Genomic DNA, 17,871 nt, shown 5'->3' with positions numbered 1-17,871 from the left:
AGCACCTGTCCCTGGATGACTCAGGTCCCTTCTCTGAGCCTCAGTTTACACTAAAGTAAAAGTAAAGTCTACCTGTCATATTTTGAACCCCAATGGTATTCCAGGCACTTCACATCCATTATCTCCTAGAATTCTCAGGGGAATTCTAAGTCAGTCATCAATATTTCCATTTTTCAAACGAAGAAATTGAGGCTCAGAGAGGTAAAGTGTGACTCAGATAAGTCAGTCTCTAAAGCCTTTCCGGGAACCTCAGCCATCTTCCCCTCTCACTGTTTAATGGGCCTAAATAACGGACCTTTCTCAGACATAGTCCTGAAGATAAGAGAGGGGAAAACCAGTTGAAACTGAGTTGGAGTAAGCATTGTCGTTTCCCCATCTCCAGCAGGAAAATGCAGGACTTCAAGACTGGGAGCAGCACTGGGAGGTGATGGAGGTGGAGGGGGTGGGTCTTCAGCAACAGGCCTTCTCTGGCCCCACCGCTACTTCTTAGGACTTGCTCCCCCACTTCTTCCCAAGGAAGGCTTTGCACAAGAGGACTTCGGTCAAGTCCCTTGGCCCACTGCCTGCCGCCCCAGGAGTGGTTTCGTGCTTCCCCTCCCTAACCTGGCCCCGAGCCACCGGCCCCTGGCGCCTACCCAGTCACGTGGTCATCCTTGGCCGCTTCCTCTGGGATCCTGATTTAACTCTCCCTCCTCCCCCTCCCCTCCCAGCCCCAGTCCCTCAGGGCACCACACCCGTTTCACCCGGCAGGTGTAGGGAATTAAAGCCTTAGCTCTGCCTCAGAGAGGGACTTCAGGCTTCAGTTTTCAAGCCTGTCAAATGGGGCCCTCTCCTACGACTGCCTCAATTCTCTTCATTGCCAACTCTTGCCTAGTCCTTTCCCTACTATCCCATCCCTCCACCTCCATCAGTCTCCTAAACCCTTCCCAGGGCGTAATTCCGGTGGCGGGGGCCGGGGGGGAAGGGGTGGATAGAGCCCTTCCCTAAAGGAGCTCCCAGAACTGGCCTGAAAGAAACTCAGCAAGGCCAAAGGGCGAAACTGGCCAGCTTCCTGCACCACACAGACTTGGGTTCGAATTCGATTCCGCTTCTGACCAACTGCTGATTTTGAACCCTTCATCTCTCTGTGCCTCAGTTGTTCCTTCTGTGAAACTGGGACCCTGTCGGGAGACGAAGGTTGGGAAGAGTCCAGCGGAGGACAGGCCCTGAACTAAGGGTTCCCTGGGCTCCCCCCGCCCCCTGCGCCCCTTCCCCAGCCCCGGAGCGGAGCCTCACCTCCCAGTCCCTAGTCCCTCCGGCGCAGGCTCCTCCTCCACTGACATCAGAGCCGCAGGCGGGAGGAGGGAGCCAGCCGAGCCCGAACCGAGCCCCAGCGAGAGAGCGGGCGGGCGGGCCGGGCGCGCAGCAGCGGCGGCGGGCGTCCGGAGCTCCGCACCAGCCAACTCGGGCTTCCCAGCCAGCCCCGCGGCGGGGCAGCCGCAGGTACAGCGTGGGAGCCGCGCCGCCCCGACCCGGGGCAGTGACGGGCGGCGGGACCCCTCAGCCGCTGGTACCTTCCCCCAGGGATGGGAGGGGGTGCCTGGGCGTGCTGGCCTCCAGACGGGCAGAGCTGGGCCTTTCTTCCCCACCTCTGTCCCAGGCCCAGCAGGTGCCAGGCGGCCGGTGGGAAACTGGGTAAAAGAAGAAGGTGGGGAGGGGTGGGGAGGGCTGTGTGTCTGCATTCAGCAGGGCCTGAATGTGGAAGGACTGGGCATTTGGGGGTGCGGATGTGTGGGGGCTGTTTTGGTATGCGAATGTCTTAGCACAGGAGAGTGAATCAGATATGAAGCTGCGGTATGCTGATGTGTAAGGGTATCTGTCCGGGTGGGGATGTCTGGGAATCAGTATTTTTGTCGCAGACGTGTGTCCAGGTGTCGTGTGTGCTGGTATCTGGCTCAAAGGGTAGGAAGTCAGAGTTGGCGGGTATACAATTGTATACTGAGGATATTTGGAGTTAGGTGTGTAAGGAGTTGGGGCTGGATTCAGAGTTTAAGAGCTTCTAGGTGTACAGGAGCTGGAAGGTGAAGCATATGAAAGAATCTGGAAGGTCTGGTATACAGGTGAGGGGTGTGTGTGTGTCTAGGTGTGGTCTTGCTAAGGTGTGTGAGGATGTGTGTTTCGGGGTGTGAGAGGGAGGCCTGGGTGAGTGTGTGTTTGGATGTGAGTGTGGATGTCCTGGCGTGCATGTGTGATCAGGTGTCAGAGTATCTGGGGATGGAATGTGCTGGATCTGGGGGCAGGTATTTGGGTTCAGGGGTGTGGGTAAATTTTGGTGTGATGTATCTGGATGTAGGGATATGTGCAGAACTGTGAGGGTCATATTTGCTAGGCCTCCAGGTGAGTTTTAAAACTCTGCCTTCAGATATTGCCATAAAGTCTCCTTTCCTATAAGTTTCTGCCCCTGGGATGGGTGGCCAGCCTCCCCCCTCCCGGGGAACAAAGTCCCATCCAAGGAGTGCAATCTCACACCAGGGGCTCTAGTCAGGGTACTTTTCCTGAATTTTCCCATAGAAGAAACAGAGAAGGAAAGTGCCCTCTCTGGTCACATGGTACGCTGGGCTCTGTTTTGGCCTCTTTCTGCGAGCCTGGGATGGGGCTGAGAGGCTGTTCTCTGGATGGGTCCCAGTCTGTATATTGGAAGGACCAACTAAGGGCAGCCTCCTCCAAGGCCTTTGCCTTCAGCAAGCTTAGCTAGGGTGTCACTGGGCAACTCTGGACCCAGACCCTATCCATGGCCGCCCTCAGTCTCCCCATTCTCCATCCGATAACTGGGGAGAGAAATCTCACCCTCTACTGCTGGTTGAAAGAGGTCTCAACGGAGAGAAGTACAGGCCGGATCAGGGTGAGATGAAGCCAGGAGGGGACAGGTTGGGCAGGACCATTTCTTAGGCTGCTGGGACCCAGATGGGGAGTCAGGAGGGAGAGGGGGTAACAGGAGGCCTGGGGAGCTCCAGCTGTGGCTGCTGTTGCTGTGGTAACAGTGCAGAAGGAGCTATTTAAAAACGTGGCTGAGTTATTGCTGGAAGGCTAGGCTGCCGGAAACCTGATTTCCGAGAGGCCTGGCAGGCAGGAGGAGGGAGAGGAGAACACCCCTGCGATACCCAGGGTGGGGCTGGGACATCGCTAGTTCTGGGGACGGGGGGGATCCTTCAGGACTGTGTGTTTCTACAAGCTGCTCTGGGGTCTTCTCTGCTGGCCTTCCAGAGGTCAGTGTCCCCCGAGTGTTTGGATTTGGAGAGGGAGAAACTGGAAGGTGAGCTGAATAAATGAATGAATGAGTGACTTTGTTGAGTAAAGAATTTTGCTGCCACCCGGAAGGATTTTCCTCTATGGATAAGGTTATGCTGAATGGATGTTGCTGAGTGAAGAAATGACTAGTGAGTGAATGAATGTTTGTTGAATGATTTTTGTCAAATGAATGAATCAAGGAGTGAATACATGTGGGCTGAATGGCCGAACGGGGCCCCCAGCGAGTTCCCACGAATAAGGCTGGGCCCCACTGAGCCTTCTTCCATTCCCCTTCCCAGGAGCCCTGGCTGTGGCCAGGGGGCAGTGGGCCATGCCAGGGACAGTGGAAGGCCCCATCTGGAAGCAGGCGGAGGACATTAGGGACATTTACGACTTCCGTGATGTTCTGGGAACGTGAGTCTCAGGGCAGGAGCAAAGAGGGAATCGTCCCTGAGCTGGTGGGTTGGGGCGGGGCTGGGGGTGGGGAAGGGCCTCACTCCTGGGCCTGGATGGCTGGGGTGGCTGAGTCCAGGGTGGTACTTCCTCTGGTCAGTTGATCACTGCTTCCTGTTTCCAGGCCCCGTGGTGGCCCTGCATGGCCTGACTGGCCCTGGCTTTTCACTTCTGGCTGATAAGGGGTGGAACAGGAGCTGCTCTTGCCACAGCTCTGGGTTCCTGTGAAGAGAAGAAAGTAGAAGTGAATGAAGGAGCCAGTTTTTGAAACTTGTTGCCAAGAACTGGGGTTTCTGGCCTAGGTTTTGGAACTGAAGCTGGGCATGGCTCTTTTCTCAGCTGTAGGAATCCAGAAATGACTCAAACCTGATCTCTGCCCCTCAAGTTGATCCCAAACACGTGAGGGAGACAGACGCATGGAAAATGACAACAGGGTGTGAGCTGTGTTCCAGCTTAAGTCGGGAATGTGGACTTTGTTGAGCCCAGAGACAGCAGTGGCTTCTGTGTGGGGAAAAACTTTCTGGAGAAGGGGCCATTAGAGCTGGGGACTGAAGGATGGGTAGGAGTGCACTTGTCAGAGAGGGAGAAGGCATTCCAGGCAGAAGGAATAGCATAAGCAAAGGCTCAGAGGCATGTTATGTGCGGAAAGAGGTAAAGTCTGGTGGAGCTTGTAATCAGAGGCTGGGAGAAGTGTGAAAGAAGAGGCTGAGAAGAGAGAGAAACCTGGTCATACAAGGCCTTGAAAGCCAAGCTAAGGAGACTGGACTTGGACTTAATCCTACAAGCCATAGGAAGACATTTAAGACTTTTTGGCAGATTTTCAATTCAGTTGGAGATGGACAAGACCAGAAATCAGCAGTGAGGCTATTACAGTCACTAGTTATTCTGATGATTGAGATTTCACCATGACAGATGATTTTCTTTATGACTTCTTAACCCAGGGAAAGCAAAGAGTCCTTGAAAGAATACTCTAGTAAACCCTTCTTAATCAGTGAACTTTAATGCAAGTGAGTGTGTTTGTTCCTTTCTAAGAGCCTGTTAGAAGCACTTCTCAAACTTCAGTGAGCATACACCAGAGGATCTTGTTAAAAGGCAGATTCTGATTTAATATGTCTAGGGTGGGTGGTGCCTGAGACTCCACACTTCTAAATAGTTCCCAGGTGATGTTGATGGTTCTTCATTGTTCTAAAGGGTGTTAAATAAGCCATGACTCAAATTGGCTTTTGCAGAGAAAGGAATGAATCTGTCATGCACATAATAAAAAGCCTAGTGGGTAAACTTTAGGAACAGCTGAATCCAGGGGCTCACATGATGTTATCAGGAAATTGTCTTTGACTGTTTCTCAGCTCTGATTTCCTTTGTGTTGGCTTCATTCTCAAGCAGGGTCTCCCCCAGTGATAGCAAAGATGCTCCAGGTTTACATCCTAGTAGCTTAGCAGGAAAGAGCACCTACCTCATTCTCAAAGTGCCAGTAACCTGGCTTACATCACAGGACCCAATTACTGTGGCCAGGGGATAGACTACTCTGATTGGCTAGGCTGGGTCACTTCTGACACCAGGCTGGTGAATGAGTCAGGGAAGGAGGCGCACCCCACCTCCATGGTCTGAGGGTGGTCACATAACCCATAGAGGGATGGAGGAGAGGCTGGAGGGAAGCTGAGGTCCCAGTTTCCCACCTCAAGAATCCCTTTCCTTGCAGAGGGGCCTTCTCGGAGGTGATCCTGGCAGAAGACAAGAGGACTCAGAAGCTGGTGGCCATCAAATGTATCGCCAAGAAGGCTCTGGAGGGCAAGGAGGGCAGCATGGAGAATGAGATCGCTGTCCTGCACAAGTGCGTGGCCCATGTCCTGTCCCTATCCTAACCCCTCCCGTTCTCCTCCTACCTGTGCTTTGGGCCAATCATCTAACCTCTCTGAGCCTCAAATTGCTCGTGTGTAAAATGGGGTCATAATCTCCACTTGGTAGGGGTGTAGAGCGCATTAGAGGTCCTTTATTTCAAGTGCCTGGCACAGCAGCTAACATGACAGATGTGACTGAGATGCCACTGCTTATTTACCGTAATTTAAAGTCCAATCAGATCTAAAAGTCAATCCTTGACCATATCTTGAACCCATTTATCTCAACTGATGTTGTCTCTAGATCTACCTCACGTTCTCCCCACATATTAAAACACTCAGCAAGTTTAAAAATGCCTGTCTGCTGGCACCCTTACTCAATCAACAACCACGTGGTCTCTGAATTGATCATGCTGATGGGAAACCTGCTGCCCTCGCTGTAAAGCTTATATACAATCTTCACTTCCAGCCTCTCCCCTGAGCTTTCCAACCACCCTGGGCAGGGATGAAATAATCATTTCCACTATTGGTCACGAAGATTGAGGCCCAGAGAGGGCAGCGGACTTAACTTGCCCAAGGTCACACAGCAAGTCTGTGGCAAAGCCAGATCTTCCATCAAACTCAGTCACCATCACTGGTTCATTTACTGAGTGGTTACTGTGTGCCAGACACTGTGCCAAGATTCTTACCTGCATTTTCTCAAGTGATCCTCACCCCAGCACTCTGAGAGAAGTACTCTCATTGACTTCATATTACAGATGAAGACACTGAGGCTTAGAGGGGTTACACTCAATTCAGTGACTACTGGTGAGCAGTTTCTCTGCACCCGGTGCTGGAGGAACAGTGGTGAGCAGGTTAAGGCTCCCGGTCTCATGAGGATGATGTTCCAGTAGGGAGGCTGACAAATTTATAAACACAGATGTTAAAATCATATACTGATCAGCGCTATAAGGTGCTGAAAAGACTTGCCCCCCACCACCCCCCAGCATGAGGCAGAGGCACAGGCAGATGAGGACCCAGGTCTCTCCAGTGCCGGAGCCCAGTGTTAACCTCTGTGCCTTCCTGCTCCCGCTACACTATAATAAATCATGGTAAATCAGCTTTTCCGTTTGGGACCCAGATCCTTGATTTGTTCTACCCAGGTTTGCAGGCGATGGTCTTCAAGATGAGGGTGGGAAGGTGGCTGAGCTGTCCTCAGCTCTGAACCAACTGACTTCTCCTTTCAGGATCAAGCACCCCAACATTGTAGCCCTGGACGACATCTACGAGAGCGGGGGACACCTCTACCTCATCATGCAGCTGTGAGTGGCCCAGCCCCTGCCTCACACCTCTCCCCGCTGCCCCCGCCCTGGCCTCTCTGCCTCCCCTGCTCTCTTGGCAACTGCTCTGTTCCCGGATGCAGGGTGTCGGGCGGGGAGCTGTTTGACCGAATTGTGGAAAAAGGCTTCTACACAGAGCGGGATGCCAGCCGCCTCATCTTCCAGGTGCTGGATGCCGTCAAGTACCTGCACGACCTGGGCATCGTACACCGGGACCTCAAGGTGGGGGGTGAGGGTGTGTGGGGAGCTGGGGCACCCAGGGGTGGGGCTTCTGCAAACTCCTGTGGGATCTTAGGCACCTCTCACCCCCTTGCTGAGCCTTGGCTTCCCATCTGCAAAAATGACCCTGTAAGCCCTAAGCTGCCCGCTCCCCACTCCAGCTCAGACACTCAAGTGGACACAAAGGTGAATTGTGCTATTATTGTATTCCAACCATGTGAAGCAGCTGTGAAGCCACAGTGGCTTCTGGGGGACCCGCTGTTTCTCAGGGGGTGCTTGGGGAGTTAGAAAGTTCTCCTGGCTTCTGGCCATCTCTGACTGACCCTTCCCCACCCTCCCACCCTCCCAGCCAGAGAATCTGCTATACTACAGCCTGGATGAAGACTCCAAGATCATGATCTCCGACTTTGGACTCTCCAAGATGGAGGACCCCAGCAGTGTGCTCTCCACAGCCTGCGGGACCCCAGGATACGTGGGTGCGGAGGGCTCTGGGCTGGGACTGTGCGTTGGGGAGGAACCAAGAGCTGCAGGGCAGAGATTTGTCACCAATATGTCCCCTTCCCTCCACAGCCCCTGAGGTGTTGGCCCAGAAGCCCTACAGCAAGGCGGTGGATTGCTGGTCCATTGGGGTCATCGCCTATATCCTGTGAGTGGGGGCTTGGCCACTGAGGACGTGGCTCTAAAGTTCTCCTCTCCCCTACTTTGCTCTCTTCTTCCTCTCTGCTATTTCTTCCTTCCTGCCATCCACATTTACATCTATCAATCAATGACTAACATTTCCTTCAATAGATACTAGGTTTCTGGCACTGTGTGGAGCACTGGAGATTTAGCAGAGAGCAAACAAAGTGCCTGTCCTCAGGGAGCAGACACTCTAGTGCGAGAGACAGACCATAAACAAGTAAATAAATCTATAAAACAATGTCAGATGGTAAGAAATATTATGAAGAAAAAGCCAGCAGGGTAGGGAGATGGGGATGGGATGCTATTTTAGAGGAGGAGGTCAGGGAGGCCCTTCTGAGGAGGTGGCATTTGAGTGGCATCCTGAATGAAGTGAGGGAGCCAGACACTGAGGTGTGGAGGGAGAGTGGTTTAGGCAGACAGAACAGCAAGTGCAAAGGTCTTGAGGGAGGAGAGATGGTGGCGTGTTAAGGAACAGAAAGCCAGTGTAGCTGGACAGGAGTGAGCAAGGCGGAGAGGGGTAGGTTTCCCTCCTTTGTAAAGGGGGAAACTCCTTCCGGCGGGTCCTGCCTGACCCTTAAAACTGCCCCAAGCTCCATCCCGGAGCCAATGCCTGCACTGAAAGTGGAAATGAGAATGTTTCTCCGTGCCCAGGCTCTGTGGTTACCCTCCCTTCTACGACGAGAATGATGCCAAACTCTTTGAACAGATTTTGAAGGCCGAGTATGAGTTCGACTCTCCTTACTGGGACGACATCTCTGACTCTGGTATCTGGGGTCCTGCTTTCTTCCCCTGGGTGCCTTCCTCACCTGCTTTGCGGGGCTCCTCACTGCCTTCCTTTGGTCAGATCCACCCCCCCAGACTAAGAGCCGTCTTCGAGGCCAGACACCCTACCCCGGGTGCTTTCCTCTGCCTGGCCCCTGGACTGAGAAACTGTCGGCATTCATCCATTCAGTCCTCAAACAGTGTTTTTGAAAATACCTCCCCCACTGACCTCCTAATGTCTAGAACATCACCATTAATGTTTTCATCTGTCCTTTTGTGCCTTCAATTAGTATGCAAAGCCGTGTAGCCATTATCAATCATTTACACATCAGTGTAAATACACAGAGTATAATATGTTTTCCTTAAGGGAGAAAGGAGAGCGCTGGAGGGCTGGGGTGGGGCAGGGGCTTAGAGAAAGAGGACAGAGGGGTGGGGCAGTGCATAGGCAGATCCAGCCTCCATCAACACCAGGTCAGACCTGAGGAGGTGGGTTCTATCTTGGGGGTGTTCTCAGGCACCACCATGCTGTCTTTGCTTTTGTCTTGGGGGTTCAGCCAAAGACTTCATCCGGCACTTGATGGAGAAGGATCCAGAGAAGAGGTTCACCTGTGAGCAGGCCTTGCAGCACCCGTGGTGAGAGCTCCCACAAGCTGTGGGCTGGGGGTGTGTGGGGCCCCCAGGCCTGCCTCTGCCTTCACTGACAACCTTCCACACACACCTATCCTAGGATTGCAGGAGATACGGCTCTAGATAAGAATATTCACCAGTCGGTGAGCGAGCAGATCAAGAAGAACTTTGCCAAGAGCAAGTGGAAGGTGAGCCCATGTCCCTAGTCCTGGGTCCCAGCCTCCCCAGGCCTCCTCCCCACTCCCATCCAGGCCTCAGCTCACACAGCAGCTAACACCAAGTGGCGCACACAATCAATGCTCCGCGATGCTACTGAAGAAACACATTCACTCATTTAGTGCTGCGTGACACCTACTCTACTCCAGTGATGGTCTGTGACTTCCAAGTCTAGAGGGAGAACAGTGTATAATTCTTAAGGAGACATCTAATCCAAGCTACAGGGTCCTTGAAAGGGTATAAAGGTGGTAAGGACATGATAGACTTGTTGGACGTGACAGCCAAGTAGGAATTAGTCAGGCACAGCAGAATGATGTCTGCGGCAGAGGGAACTAGTGTGCATAGACCAGGGGCAAGAGAGAGTGTGGTCATTCAGGGCAGTGCAAGTGCTAAGCCTGGCTGGACTGGAGGGGCTACAGGGAGGAGCCCAGGCTGGAGACACAGGTTGGGGCCAGGCTGCTTGGGGGCTCAAGGGCCACGGTGGAGCACTGATGTGATCCTGAGGGCACCGAGGAGCCCCAGGATTTTCAGCAGGAATTTGCCCTTTAGAAAGGATGCAGAGAGGCACAGAGGGAAGGTTGGGAGACCCCTTAGGGGGCTGTGGCAGAGGTGCAGTCAGGAGACGGTGAGGGCTTGGACCAGAGCAGTGGCAATGGGAACATAGAACACTGGTTGGTTCAGAAGTCGTTTGGGAGGCAAAATTGACAAGAAGTGATGGTAAGAATCGATGTTGGGGGAGAGAGGAGGAGATATCCAGGGCTGGCCTAAGATTCCAGTTAGGGACAAGGTGGATGGTGATCACAGGGGCAGAAACTTGTTTTGGGGAATGACTGGTTTGGGACATGGTGATTTTGGGGGACAGCTCTGTGGATAGGTTGAACAGAGAATGCTACATACACATCTGGGCAAGTTACTTAACCTCTCTGTGCCTCGGTCTCCTCCTTTGACAACGGTGACAGTAATAGTGCCCACCTCAAAGACATTTGTGAAGATTAAGTGGATTATTATGTAAAGTGCTTAGAATAATGCCTGACACATAATGCTATATGAAGTGTTTACTATTGTGTGAATACAAATTAATTATATATAAAGTTATACATGTCTGTTTATATAGATATATTTTATAGACGTGTGAGTGTGTGTCAATATAGAATACGGCTGAATATAATTTAATAAAACCTTGTAGAGGTTTCAGGGGTTTTTAGGGGATCAACCAATATCCCCTAAATGAAAACAACAGAACCGCGGCAAGAATTCCACCATCAGACCCCGCCCCACGATTCCCCGCTCTCTCAGAAGTCCCTCTCCCTCTTGTGCCCACAGCAAGCCTTCAATGCCACGGCCGTGGTGCGGCACATGAGGAAGCTACAGCTGGGCACCAGCCAGGATGGGCAGGGACAGACGGCGAGCCACGGGGAGCTGCTGACATCAGCAGCCGGGGGTGAGGACCAGGGCTCTGTGGAAGGGCGTGGGCGGTCCACAGAGGGCACCTGGGCCAGAGTGCACGGTCTACTACAGCCAGCTCTGCTCTCTCTCCCTTTGTAGGGCCGGTGGCTGGCTGCTGCTGTCGAGACTGCTGCGTGGAGCCTGGCCCGGAACTGCCCCCCACGCTGCCCCCCCAGCTCTAGGGGCTTGGATACGGGGTCAGGAGCCCCTGTGTGGGAAGGGTCAGGGGCAGCCTGCTCCCCTTCCCTCTCTGAACTGGCAGGTTACCCGGCCCCCCTCCCTGCACCCCTTTCCCTACCACACCTCCACCGCATTTTCCATACAAATGTTTCTATTTTATTGTTCCTTCTTGTAATAAAGGGAAGAGGTTAAAACCACAGGTAGCTCTGTTCCCCCGACAATCCACACCCTATATTGTGCTTGATTTGAGGGTGCCAAACTGCTTGATTTGAGGGTGCCTGGTCCCTGCGATAGTTGCAGGGAGCCCTCTTTCCAACAAGACCGGATTGGGGAGAGAAGTAGGGGGTGGAGGGGGAGGTGTTTGGGGAATCCCTGTGTCCAGTGCCCCCACCTAGCCTTCCGGCCCCGTGCGTCTCTTTCTGCGCTTTGCTGGTGGCTCCTGAGCTCGGCGGGCTTGGCGCAGGTCAGCACTGAACAGCACCTGAGGGGAGTGAGGGCACACTGGGCTCAGGGCCAGTGGGGCTGGCGGCAGTGTAGGGAGATAGAAGCGCTCATGAGGGACAGGGCCAGGGCAACGAGAGTCCACTGGACTCAGGGCTGGGGGAGAAGTTGTATAGGGTCTGGGCTAGAGGAGGAAGGGACACCTAGGGACACTCACTGCTTGGGCCCAGCCAGCATAAGGTCCCCACAGGCTCCGGAAAAAGTTTCCTAAACCAGAAGTGATGAGGTGACATTAATTGGCCCCTCCGGCTCCCCATCCACAAGGGTGGGGCTTCAGGGAGAGGTGTGGGACCTTCCCACCACGTCAGCCCACTGCCAGCCCTGACATCCCGCTCTCTCTCCTTACCCAGTTCCTTGTTGGCTTGGGGGCTCGGACCTTTGGCCTGGGTGGTAGTGGGGTGCCAGCTGTAGTCACGCTGGGCGATCTGCCACATGTGGATGTCCACAGGCACAGCCTGGGGCTTGTCTAGGGCCATCAAGCAGATGCAGTCGGCCACCTTTGATAGATACAGAGTGAGCCACAGAGGAGGAATGGCAGGACCCAGCCAGCAACTTCCTTCTAACCCCAAAGCCAGCTGCGTCCTTCTCTATACCGAAGTTACTATTATTGTATTTTCTATTAATAATTTAAAAAGCAGCTATGATGAGAGTGCTGGCTTTCTGCAGACAAGAAAACTGAGATTCTGAAGGGTGAAGTGACTTGGCCAAAGTTACACTGCTAGGAAGATGCATAACCAAGATTTACTGCTGGGCTGGAGTTCAGGGCCAATTAAAAATGGTTCTTTAAACAAAAACTCATTTCTAAACTACACAGAAGTATAAAAAAGAAACCACTAAATGCCACATTTCCCATCATCTTACTGATAGCTAACCCTGTTGATATTAAACAAAAAGTTTTATAAGTACATATAATTTTAAGAGAAGAACAAGATGAAAAGTGGAAACATCTCATCTGTCTTCCCAAAGGAAACCATTCTTAAGTTTCCTATAATTCCTTCAAGAAATTTCCACATACATATAGCAGTGTATATATGTACTTGAACAAATGGTTTTTCTAAAAATGCATTCAAAGTGCAATCAATGTCTTATACCTTTGCAGCACTCTGCATTTTCTCTAATAAAACATCTGCTGGTATCCTTTCTTCCTCCCGCTCTGCCTCCAGAAGCTAAGCCCACATTCAACTCTCAGGCCTGCCTTGTCTCCATCTCTGCCACTCTCTGCATGGGTGGTGAGGCCAGCTCCTACTCCCTGGGGCCTCACCTTGGTGCCTACCCCTGGCAGGGTGCAGAGGGCCTTGTGTGCCTCCTCGTAGGGGGCCTTGCGCAGCTGCTGCAGCCAGGGAAGTCCGCCCCGTTCTTCCAGGATGGCTCGGGCACTGGCACTCACGTAACGGGCACGGTACCCCAGGCCCAACTTTCTGAGCTGAGCTTCCACCTCCGGTCCTGGGGGATGGTGGGGAGGACAGCAGGGGTCAAGCATTCTCAAATCCTTCCTATCCTCAGGCTAGTGTGTGAGCCCTCCACCCCATAGGAATGCTTTTCCTAAGCAGCTCTCTCCCACCTCAGCACCTTCTGGGAGACCCCAGGACACTTGCATGTACAAAGGAAAGGGGTAAGGCCTGGGTTCTGCCCCTCTACAAATGTTTTCTGAGTACCTACTATGCTTTGTGCATTGGGGCAGATACTGAGAATGACTTGCTGCCCTGGAGGAACACCCCCATTGAGTTCCTTAACCTTTCCAAAGGGTGTGCACATTTATGATGTTAAAAAAATAGCCATAATAATAGCAACAACTTCCGTTATCAAGTGCTGGGTATCACGCTGGAGCAAAGTGCTTTAGGTACATTATCATGCTTATTTTTCTCAAGGACCCTGACAACAATTCCCCATTTTACAGATGGAGAAAATGAGGGCTTAGAAGAGGTCAAATAAAAACTTGCTCAAGAAAGGACATGATGCTGGGTCACAGCGACTCTTTTCTCAGTGTGTCTTTTGCTAAAATGACCTTTTTATTATAAATAAAAGATAACTTGGGGGGAGAAAAAAGGAACAGACATGGTAGAGGTGGGATCTTGCACTGAGGTCTGGGACGCCAAGCCTGTGCTCTTAACCCATAATACTACGCTACCTCATGATTGTTTTATTCATCCCTCAAATCCTTCTGGATAAAAATTGTTCTATAAACAACAGAAACTTGGAGAGTTGAATGAATTTCTGGAGGTCTTTATAACTACTGAGCTGGAAGCTGAGACCCAAGATTGGGTTTCTGAGCATCAAAAACATTCTCTCTTCTCTGGAGGGGGCTGTCTCCTTGCTATACAGTCCCCAGGCACTTCCTCTAGCTTACTTCTCACATCTGACAACTGACATACTTGCTTCTGTAAGACGACTGCCCCACAGAGCTGCAAGGAAAAACATGTGTGTTTTTGGATACAGAATTGTTGTCAAACACTGTGCTAGGTGCAGTCTGTGTATTCCTTTAATCAACGCTCGTGACAACGCTGATAGAGGCTACTGTTACCCTATTCAGCGGATTAAGAAACTAAGGCACAGAGAGGCTAAATAATGTGCTCAAGGTCGTACAGCTAGAAGTCCAGTGCCAGAGCTCAGATTCAGATTCAGGCAGTCTGTCTCCTGCTGATGGGGTCCTGTTGCAGGAGTAGCACACCTGGGGACAAGAATGTGTGCTCTTAATCCCAAGCTACTGTACACTGTATATAGATGTTTTCTGATGAGCCATTGAACCCATGGGGCAAAAAGCACAGGTGCTGACATTTCAGGGACAGATAAGGAAGACGAGATATACCTGGAGCTAATCAGATGAGGCAGGGTGGTTCTGGATGAAGGCAGTGTTTGGGAAGGCATGAAGCTCTGAGATGGGAGACAGGCACCAGGGGAGTCCTGAACAAACCCTTAAAGCTGTTGGAGGGCTTGGGGGCAACCTACTCACCAGCCAGGGCCTGCAGGCTGGGGAAGCCATAGTAGGTGACATCATCAAGCTGGATGAGCCGAGGTCCGAAGGCCTGGCAGAGCCGCTCCACCATGCCAGTGATGCGGACAATGTTGTTGTTGGAGGAACAGATGAAGGAGAAAAGGCATTCAATGGGGTCCTGTTGCAGGAGTCGCACACCTGGGGACCAGAAAGCATCTGCTGTTGGGAGTGGCCTCCTCTCATCCTCAGATCCTAGGCACCAAGGCTCCAGGGGGATCCCAGGGGAATGAGAGTCCGCTTTGTTAGAGATAGCAACACTAGAGCTCTCATTCCTCATAGCATCTTGTGAGGTCTGGGTTATCATCCCACTCCACAGATGAAGAAGCCACAATGTAAGCACTATGAGGGTGGGGATTTGTGCCTGTTTTGTTCACTGTTGTATCCCCAGTCACAAAGAAGATGCTCTGTAAACATTTAAAAGAATGAAAGATGTCACCAGCCCCAGGTCACACAGCCAGGATTTGGCTCAATCTCCTTGTCACTCCACTATGGTGGTCAGCAGGACAGTAATAACAGTAATAATAATTACTATGTGTCAGGCACTAATCTCAGCACTTTACATGTATTAGCTTCTTTAATCCTTCTAAAACTATGAGGTAGAGATAATCCTCATTTTACAGATGGTGAAATTGCGTAACTTAACCAAATTACAACCACCCCAACCCATGCTCCAGGCCCTACACTCACCTTGGAATTTCTGAGCCACCTTTTGAAAGTGGGGGTCCACGGAACTCCAATGGTGGTACAGTTGAGCTAGGTTGACATCCAGCTGGAAGTACTGTCGCACGGCCTTTAGCTCTTCCAGTGTGGGTTTGCCAGCCCGGCCCTTGTCCCCTCGGTACACAGTGCAGTAGAGCTGCTCCTCAGTCTGGGTCAGTGTCCATACCTGGTCCGCCAGCACGCCACTCCAGTGCGCAGGGCTTTGCTCCATCCACCTGAGCCCCCAGGCACATGGCAGACCTAGCATTCAGTCCCTTCCTGCACGCTTTGGGGCCCTCCCACCCTATAGCTGCTCCGTATACAAAACTGATTTACAAATTACAAAAAATGCTTTCTTTTACATCGATTATATAATTTAATGATAGTAACAAAATTGCGCAGGCTTACTACCTGCGTAATTATATAGGAGGTAAACAGGGTCACTACCCGTGCCTTAGTCTCTTGTATCCCATAGTTTCCTTCTATTACCCACAACGTTCCTTTGCACCCCTGACCTGCAGTAGTAGGAGTCAGGAGCCAGGACGACTCACCGGAAAGACTGTCCAGAAGCCAGAATCAGGTCCAGACGCAGCTCAGTGCGTGGACAGGGGATGGAGGCCCACAGGGCAGGGACGGAGGCTAGAGTACGATGCCCCATGCTACCCGGCAGAAGGGAGAGGGCTAACATTTCCACGTCTGGATCCGCCCCATTATGGACCCGCCCATTCAGAACAGCTCCTCTCGCAGCCAAGAGACCACACCCCCACCAAGGCCACGCTTCTCAAGGCCACGCCCACCAAGTCATGGACTCTTAATTCTTAAGGCCCGCCCAGTTTTATTTAATTCCTCCACTCCCCGCAGGCCCCGCCCCTTGCCGTCTCCCAAAGCCCCGTCCCCCCCAACTCTGTCCCACCTCCTGTCCCGACCCTCCCGCCCTTTCTCCTTTTGTAGGGTCCCCCTCCTCCACCGTCTCGAAGCTCGAACCACTGTCCCTTGAGCTGCGGTGAATTTAGGAAGCACGCTCGAGAGTACACTTCCGGTTTCTCCGGGGTCCGACCACTCCCTCACCGGAAGTAGGGCTCAAGCCCGGCTAATTGGATCCAAAGGTAACCAATCCGCGGAGGAATGAGAGGGGCCAATGAGAATCCGGCTTGGCGGCGAGTGGGCAGGCCTTTCCTTGGCGCCTCAGCGGTTGGCGCGCGACGGGCTCGCTGCCCGCTCTTGGCCTCAGGGTTTGTCTGCACTCGGCACGGCGTGGTGTCCGGTCGCCGCGCCTTCAGGCCCCAGCCCTCACTGCCTCATCACAGAGCCGGCCCGCAGAACCAAGTCCTGTCCCCCGCCGACCTCAGGGAGCTTTCCTCACCGAGCCTCTCCAGGCCGATGCTCGCTCTCTTCAGTCCGCCTCCCATGAACCCCCTCTGGGCCTGCTGAGCCCCTGCGGTGTCTCCACAGCGTCGGGCGCCCGAGGATTCTGCCTTCGTGCTCCTGCGCTGAGCTGGCCCCCTCCGAGGCCTCTTCCTGAGCAGCGTTAGGCCTCCTCACAGACTACACCCTTCAGAGGTCTGCCTCCTCGGATTGTCCTGTCCAGGGACTGTCCCCGCCTTCTGGCTGCCTCGGCTGCTTCTTTCCTTCTAGGGCCTCCCTGCCTCGCACCCCCCTGCCGACTGGGGCATGTGTAGGGGCAGGGCCCGGCAGCCCAGGGAGGCTACAGGACCACGGACCAGTGTGTGCCCCGGGGTAGCCCAGTTGCCAGGGCCGGCTGCCTGGCCCAGGAAAGATTATGTAATTTCCTCCCTTCTGGAAATTATTTACATATTATTGGTTATTATTTACATAATTACATATTTATTACATATTAAATATTATTATTTACATAATAAATAAAAAACAAGGAGACAAGAACTCTATTTGAGTGTTTTTCCCCTTCTAGCCCAGTGATTTTTGAATGACTAGATTGCACATTCCTCAAGGGCAAGATTGGCAGCTGATTTATCTTTGTGTCCCACCCATCCAAAGCTCCTAGCTGGGGCCCCCTGGGAGCCTGGAAGAAGCTGCAAGGCCCCGGGACAGCTGCTTCCTGTGGTCATTTCATCTGTAGGCATGCACACCCACAGCGCTTGGAGAGCATTTCTCCAATAAATGTTTAAATTGGAAGAGAAGGTGTCAAGGTTGGGAATGAATGAAACCTGCTTGGTCCCAAGCTAAAAGGAGGTCACAGCTATAGTGATTCTGAAGCAGCACTTGGACGATCCACTGGCAAGGACTTGAAGCATCTGCAGTTTATGAAAGAATGGGCAGTACACTCTGCCAGCAGATCTGCATACTGGTTAAAGAGCTAGCTTTGCAGACAGACAAACTTGAGTTCAAATCCTAGCTCTGTAACTTCCTAGTTGTGGGAACTTACGCAAGTTACTCAATTTTTCTAGACCTCAGTGTCTTTGTGGAGACAACTACTCTATTACCCTGCCCCAATTATTGCAAGGATTATACAAAACTGTACCTAAAGGTGCTTCAGCACAGGGTCTACCACTCAGTTAAGTGCATGGGAAGTAGGAGCTCTCATATTATCTTTGCTGTTATCTTATAAATGCAGCAGGCACAGCAGTCAGCAACCACTTGGGCCCAATTATTTACCATCCCTGGGAGACAGAACCTACCTTTTCATCTCTTTGCC

General features: G+C 52.4%; 2 protein-coding genes across 10 annotated transcripts; one reads left to right on the top strand and one right to left on the bottom strand.

Moving 5' to 3' along the window:
* Positions 1-1,083: 1,083 nt before the first annotated feature.
* OGG1 (8-oxoguanine DNA glycosylase) lies at positions 1,084-16,255 on the bottom strand. Of its 8 annotated transcripts, none has more exons than XR_012060779.1 (8): positions 15,749-16,091; positions 15,186-15,433; positions 14,457-14,636; positions 12,768-12,949; positions 11,853-12,003; positions 6,245-6,453; positions 3,765-3,942; positions 1,084-1,160 (listed from the first exon to the last, which is right to left on the bottom strand). XR_012060779.1 is itself a non-coding variant. In XM_072941800.1 (8 exons), the coding sequence occupies exons 2-8, from the start codon at positions 15,853-15,855 to the stop codon at positions 11,397-11,399; spliced, it is 1,008 nt and encodes a 335-aa protein (XP_072797901.1). In that variant the 5' UTR covers position 15,856; positions 16,165-16,255; the 3' UTR covers positions 11,139-11,396. The 8 variants fall into 8 exon arrangements, 5 of the variants coding, with proteins under 5 accessions (XP_072797901.1, XP_006206890.1, XP_072797900.1 ...); XM_072941800.1 differs by lacking the exons at positions 1,084-1,160; positions 3,765-3,942; positions 6,245-6,453 and adding exons at positions 11,139-11,486; positions 11,664-11,713; positions 16,165-16,255 and having other exon boundaries at positions 15,749-15,856; XR_001459290.3 differs by lacking the exon at positions 1,084-1,160 and having other exon boundaries at positions 3,603-3,942.
* On the top strand, positions 1,353-11,202 carry CAMK1 (calcium/calmodulin dependent protein kinase I). 2 transcript variants are annotated; one of them, XM_072941797.1, is made up of 12 exons: positions 1,353-1,482; positions 3,567-3,681; positions 5,420-5,551; positions 6,782-6,856; positions 6,958-7,096; positions 7,443-7,569; positions 7,664-7,739; positions 8,426-8,538; positions 9,091-9,169; positions 9,264-9,351; positions 10,703-10,820; positions 10,925-11,202. In XM_072941797.1, the coding sequence occupies exons 2-12, from the start codon at positions 3,599-3,601 to the stop codon at positions 11,005-11,007; spliced, it is 1,113 nt and encodes a 370-aa protein (XP_072797898.1). In that variant the 5' UTR covers positions 1,353-1,482; positions 3,567-3,598; the 3' UTR covers positions 11,008-11,202. The 2 variants fall into 2 exon arrangements, with proteins under 2 accessions (XP_072797898.1, XP_072797899.1); XM_072941798.1 differs by lacking the exon at positions 3,567-3,681 and having other exon boundaries at positions 1,356-1,482.
* Positions 16,256-17,871: the final 1,616 nt, after the last annotated feature.

This window comes from Vicugna pacos, chromosome 17 (assembly GCF_048564905.1).
Source record: "Vicugna pacos chromosome 17, VicPac4, whole genome shotgun sequence".
In the NCBI taxonomy this organism is placed as follows: domain Eukaryota; kingdom Metazoa; phylum Chordata; class Mammalia; order Artiodactyla; family Camelidae; genus Vicugna; species Vicugna pacos.
The sequence above is the reverse complement of the archived record's forward strand: the minus strand, read 5'-3'. Positions and strand labels throughout refer to the sequence as shown.

What these genes read in the sequence shown, in the direction of transcription:
- CAMK1 (XM_072941797.1), top strand. Translation starts at nt 3,599, where the DNA reads ATGCCAGGGACAGTGGAAGGCCCCATCTGGAAGCAGGCGGAGGACATT. An exon ending in CAGGCCTTGCAGCACCCGTG is followed by an intron (nt 9,170 to 9,263) that starts GTGAGAGCTCCC and finishes CACCTATCCTAG; the next exon opens with GATTGCAGGAGATACGGCTC. An exon ending in TTGCCAAGAGCAAGTGGAAG is followed by an intron (nt 9,352 to 10,702) that starts GTGAGCCCATGT and finishes TTGTGCCCACAG; the next exon opens with CAAGCCTTCAATGCCACGGC.
- OGG1 (XM_006206828.4), bottom strand. Translation starts at nt 15,885, where the DNA reads ATGTTAGCCCTCTCCCTTCTGCCGGGTAGCATGGGGCATCGTACTCTA. An exon ending in CCAAGCCAACAAGGAACTGG is followed by an intron (nt 11,714 to 11,852) that starts GTAAGGAGAGAG and finishes CTTCTGGTTTAG; the next exon opens with GAAACTTTTTCCGGAGCCTG. An exon ending in ATGCTGGCTGGGCCCAAGCA is followed by an intron (nt 11,487 to 11,663) that starts GTGAGTGTCCCT and finishes CACTCCCCTCAG; the next exon opens with GTGCTGTTCAGTGCTGACCT.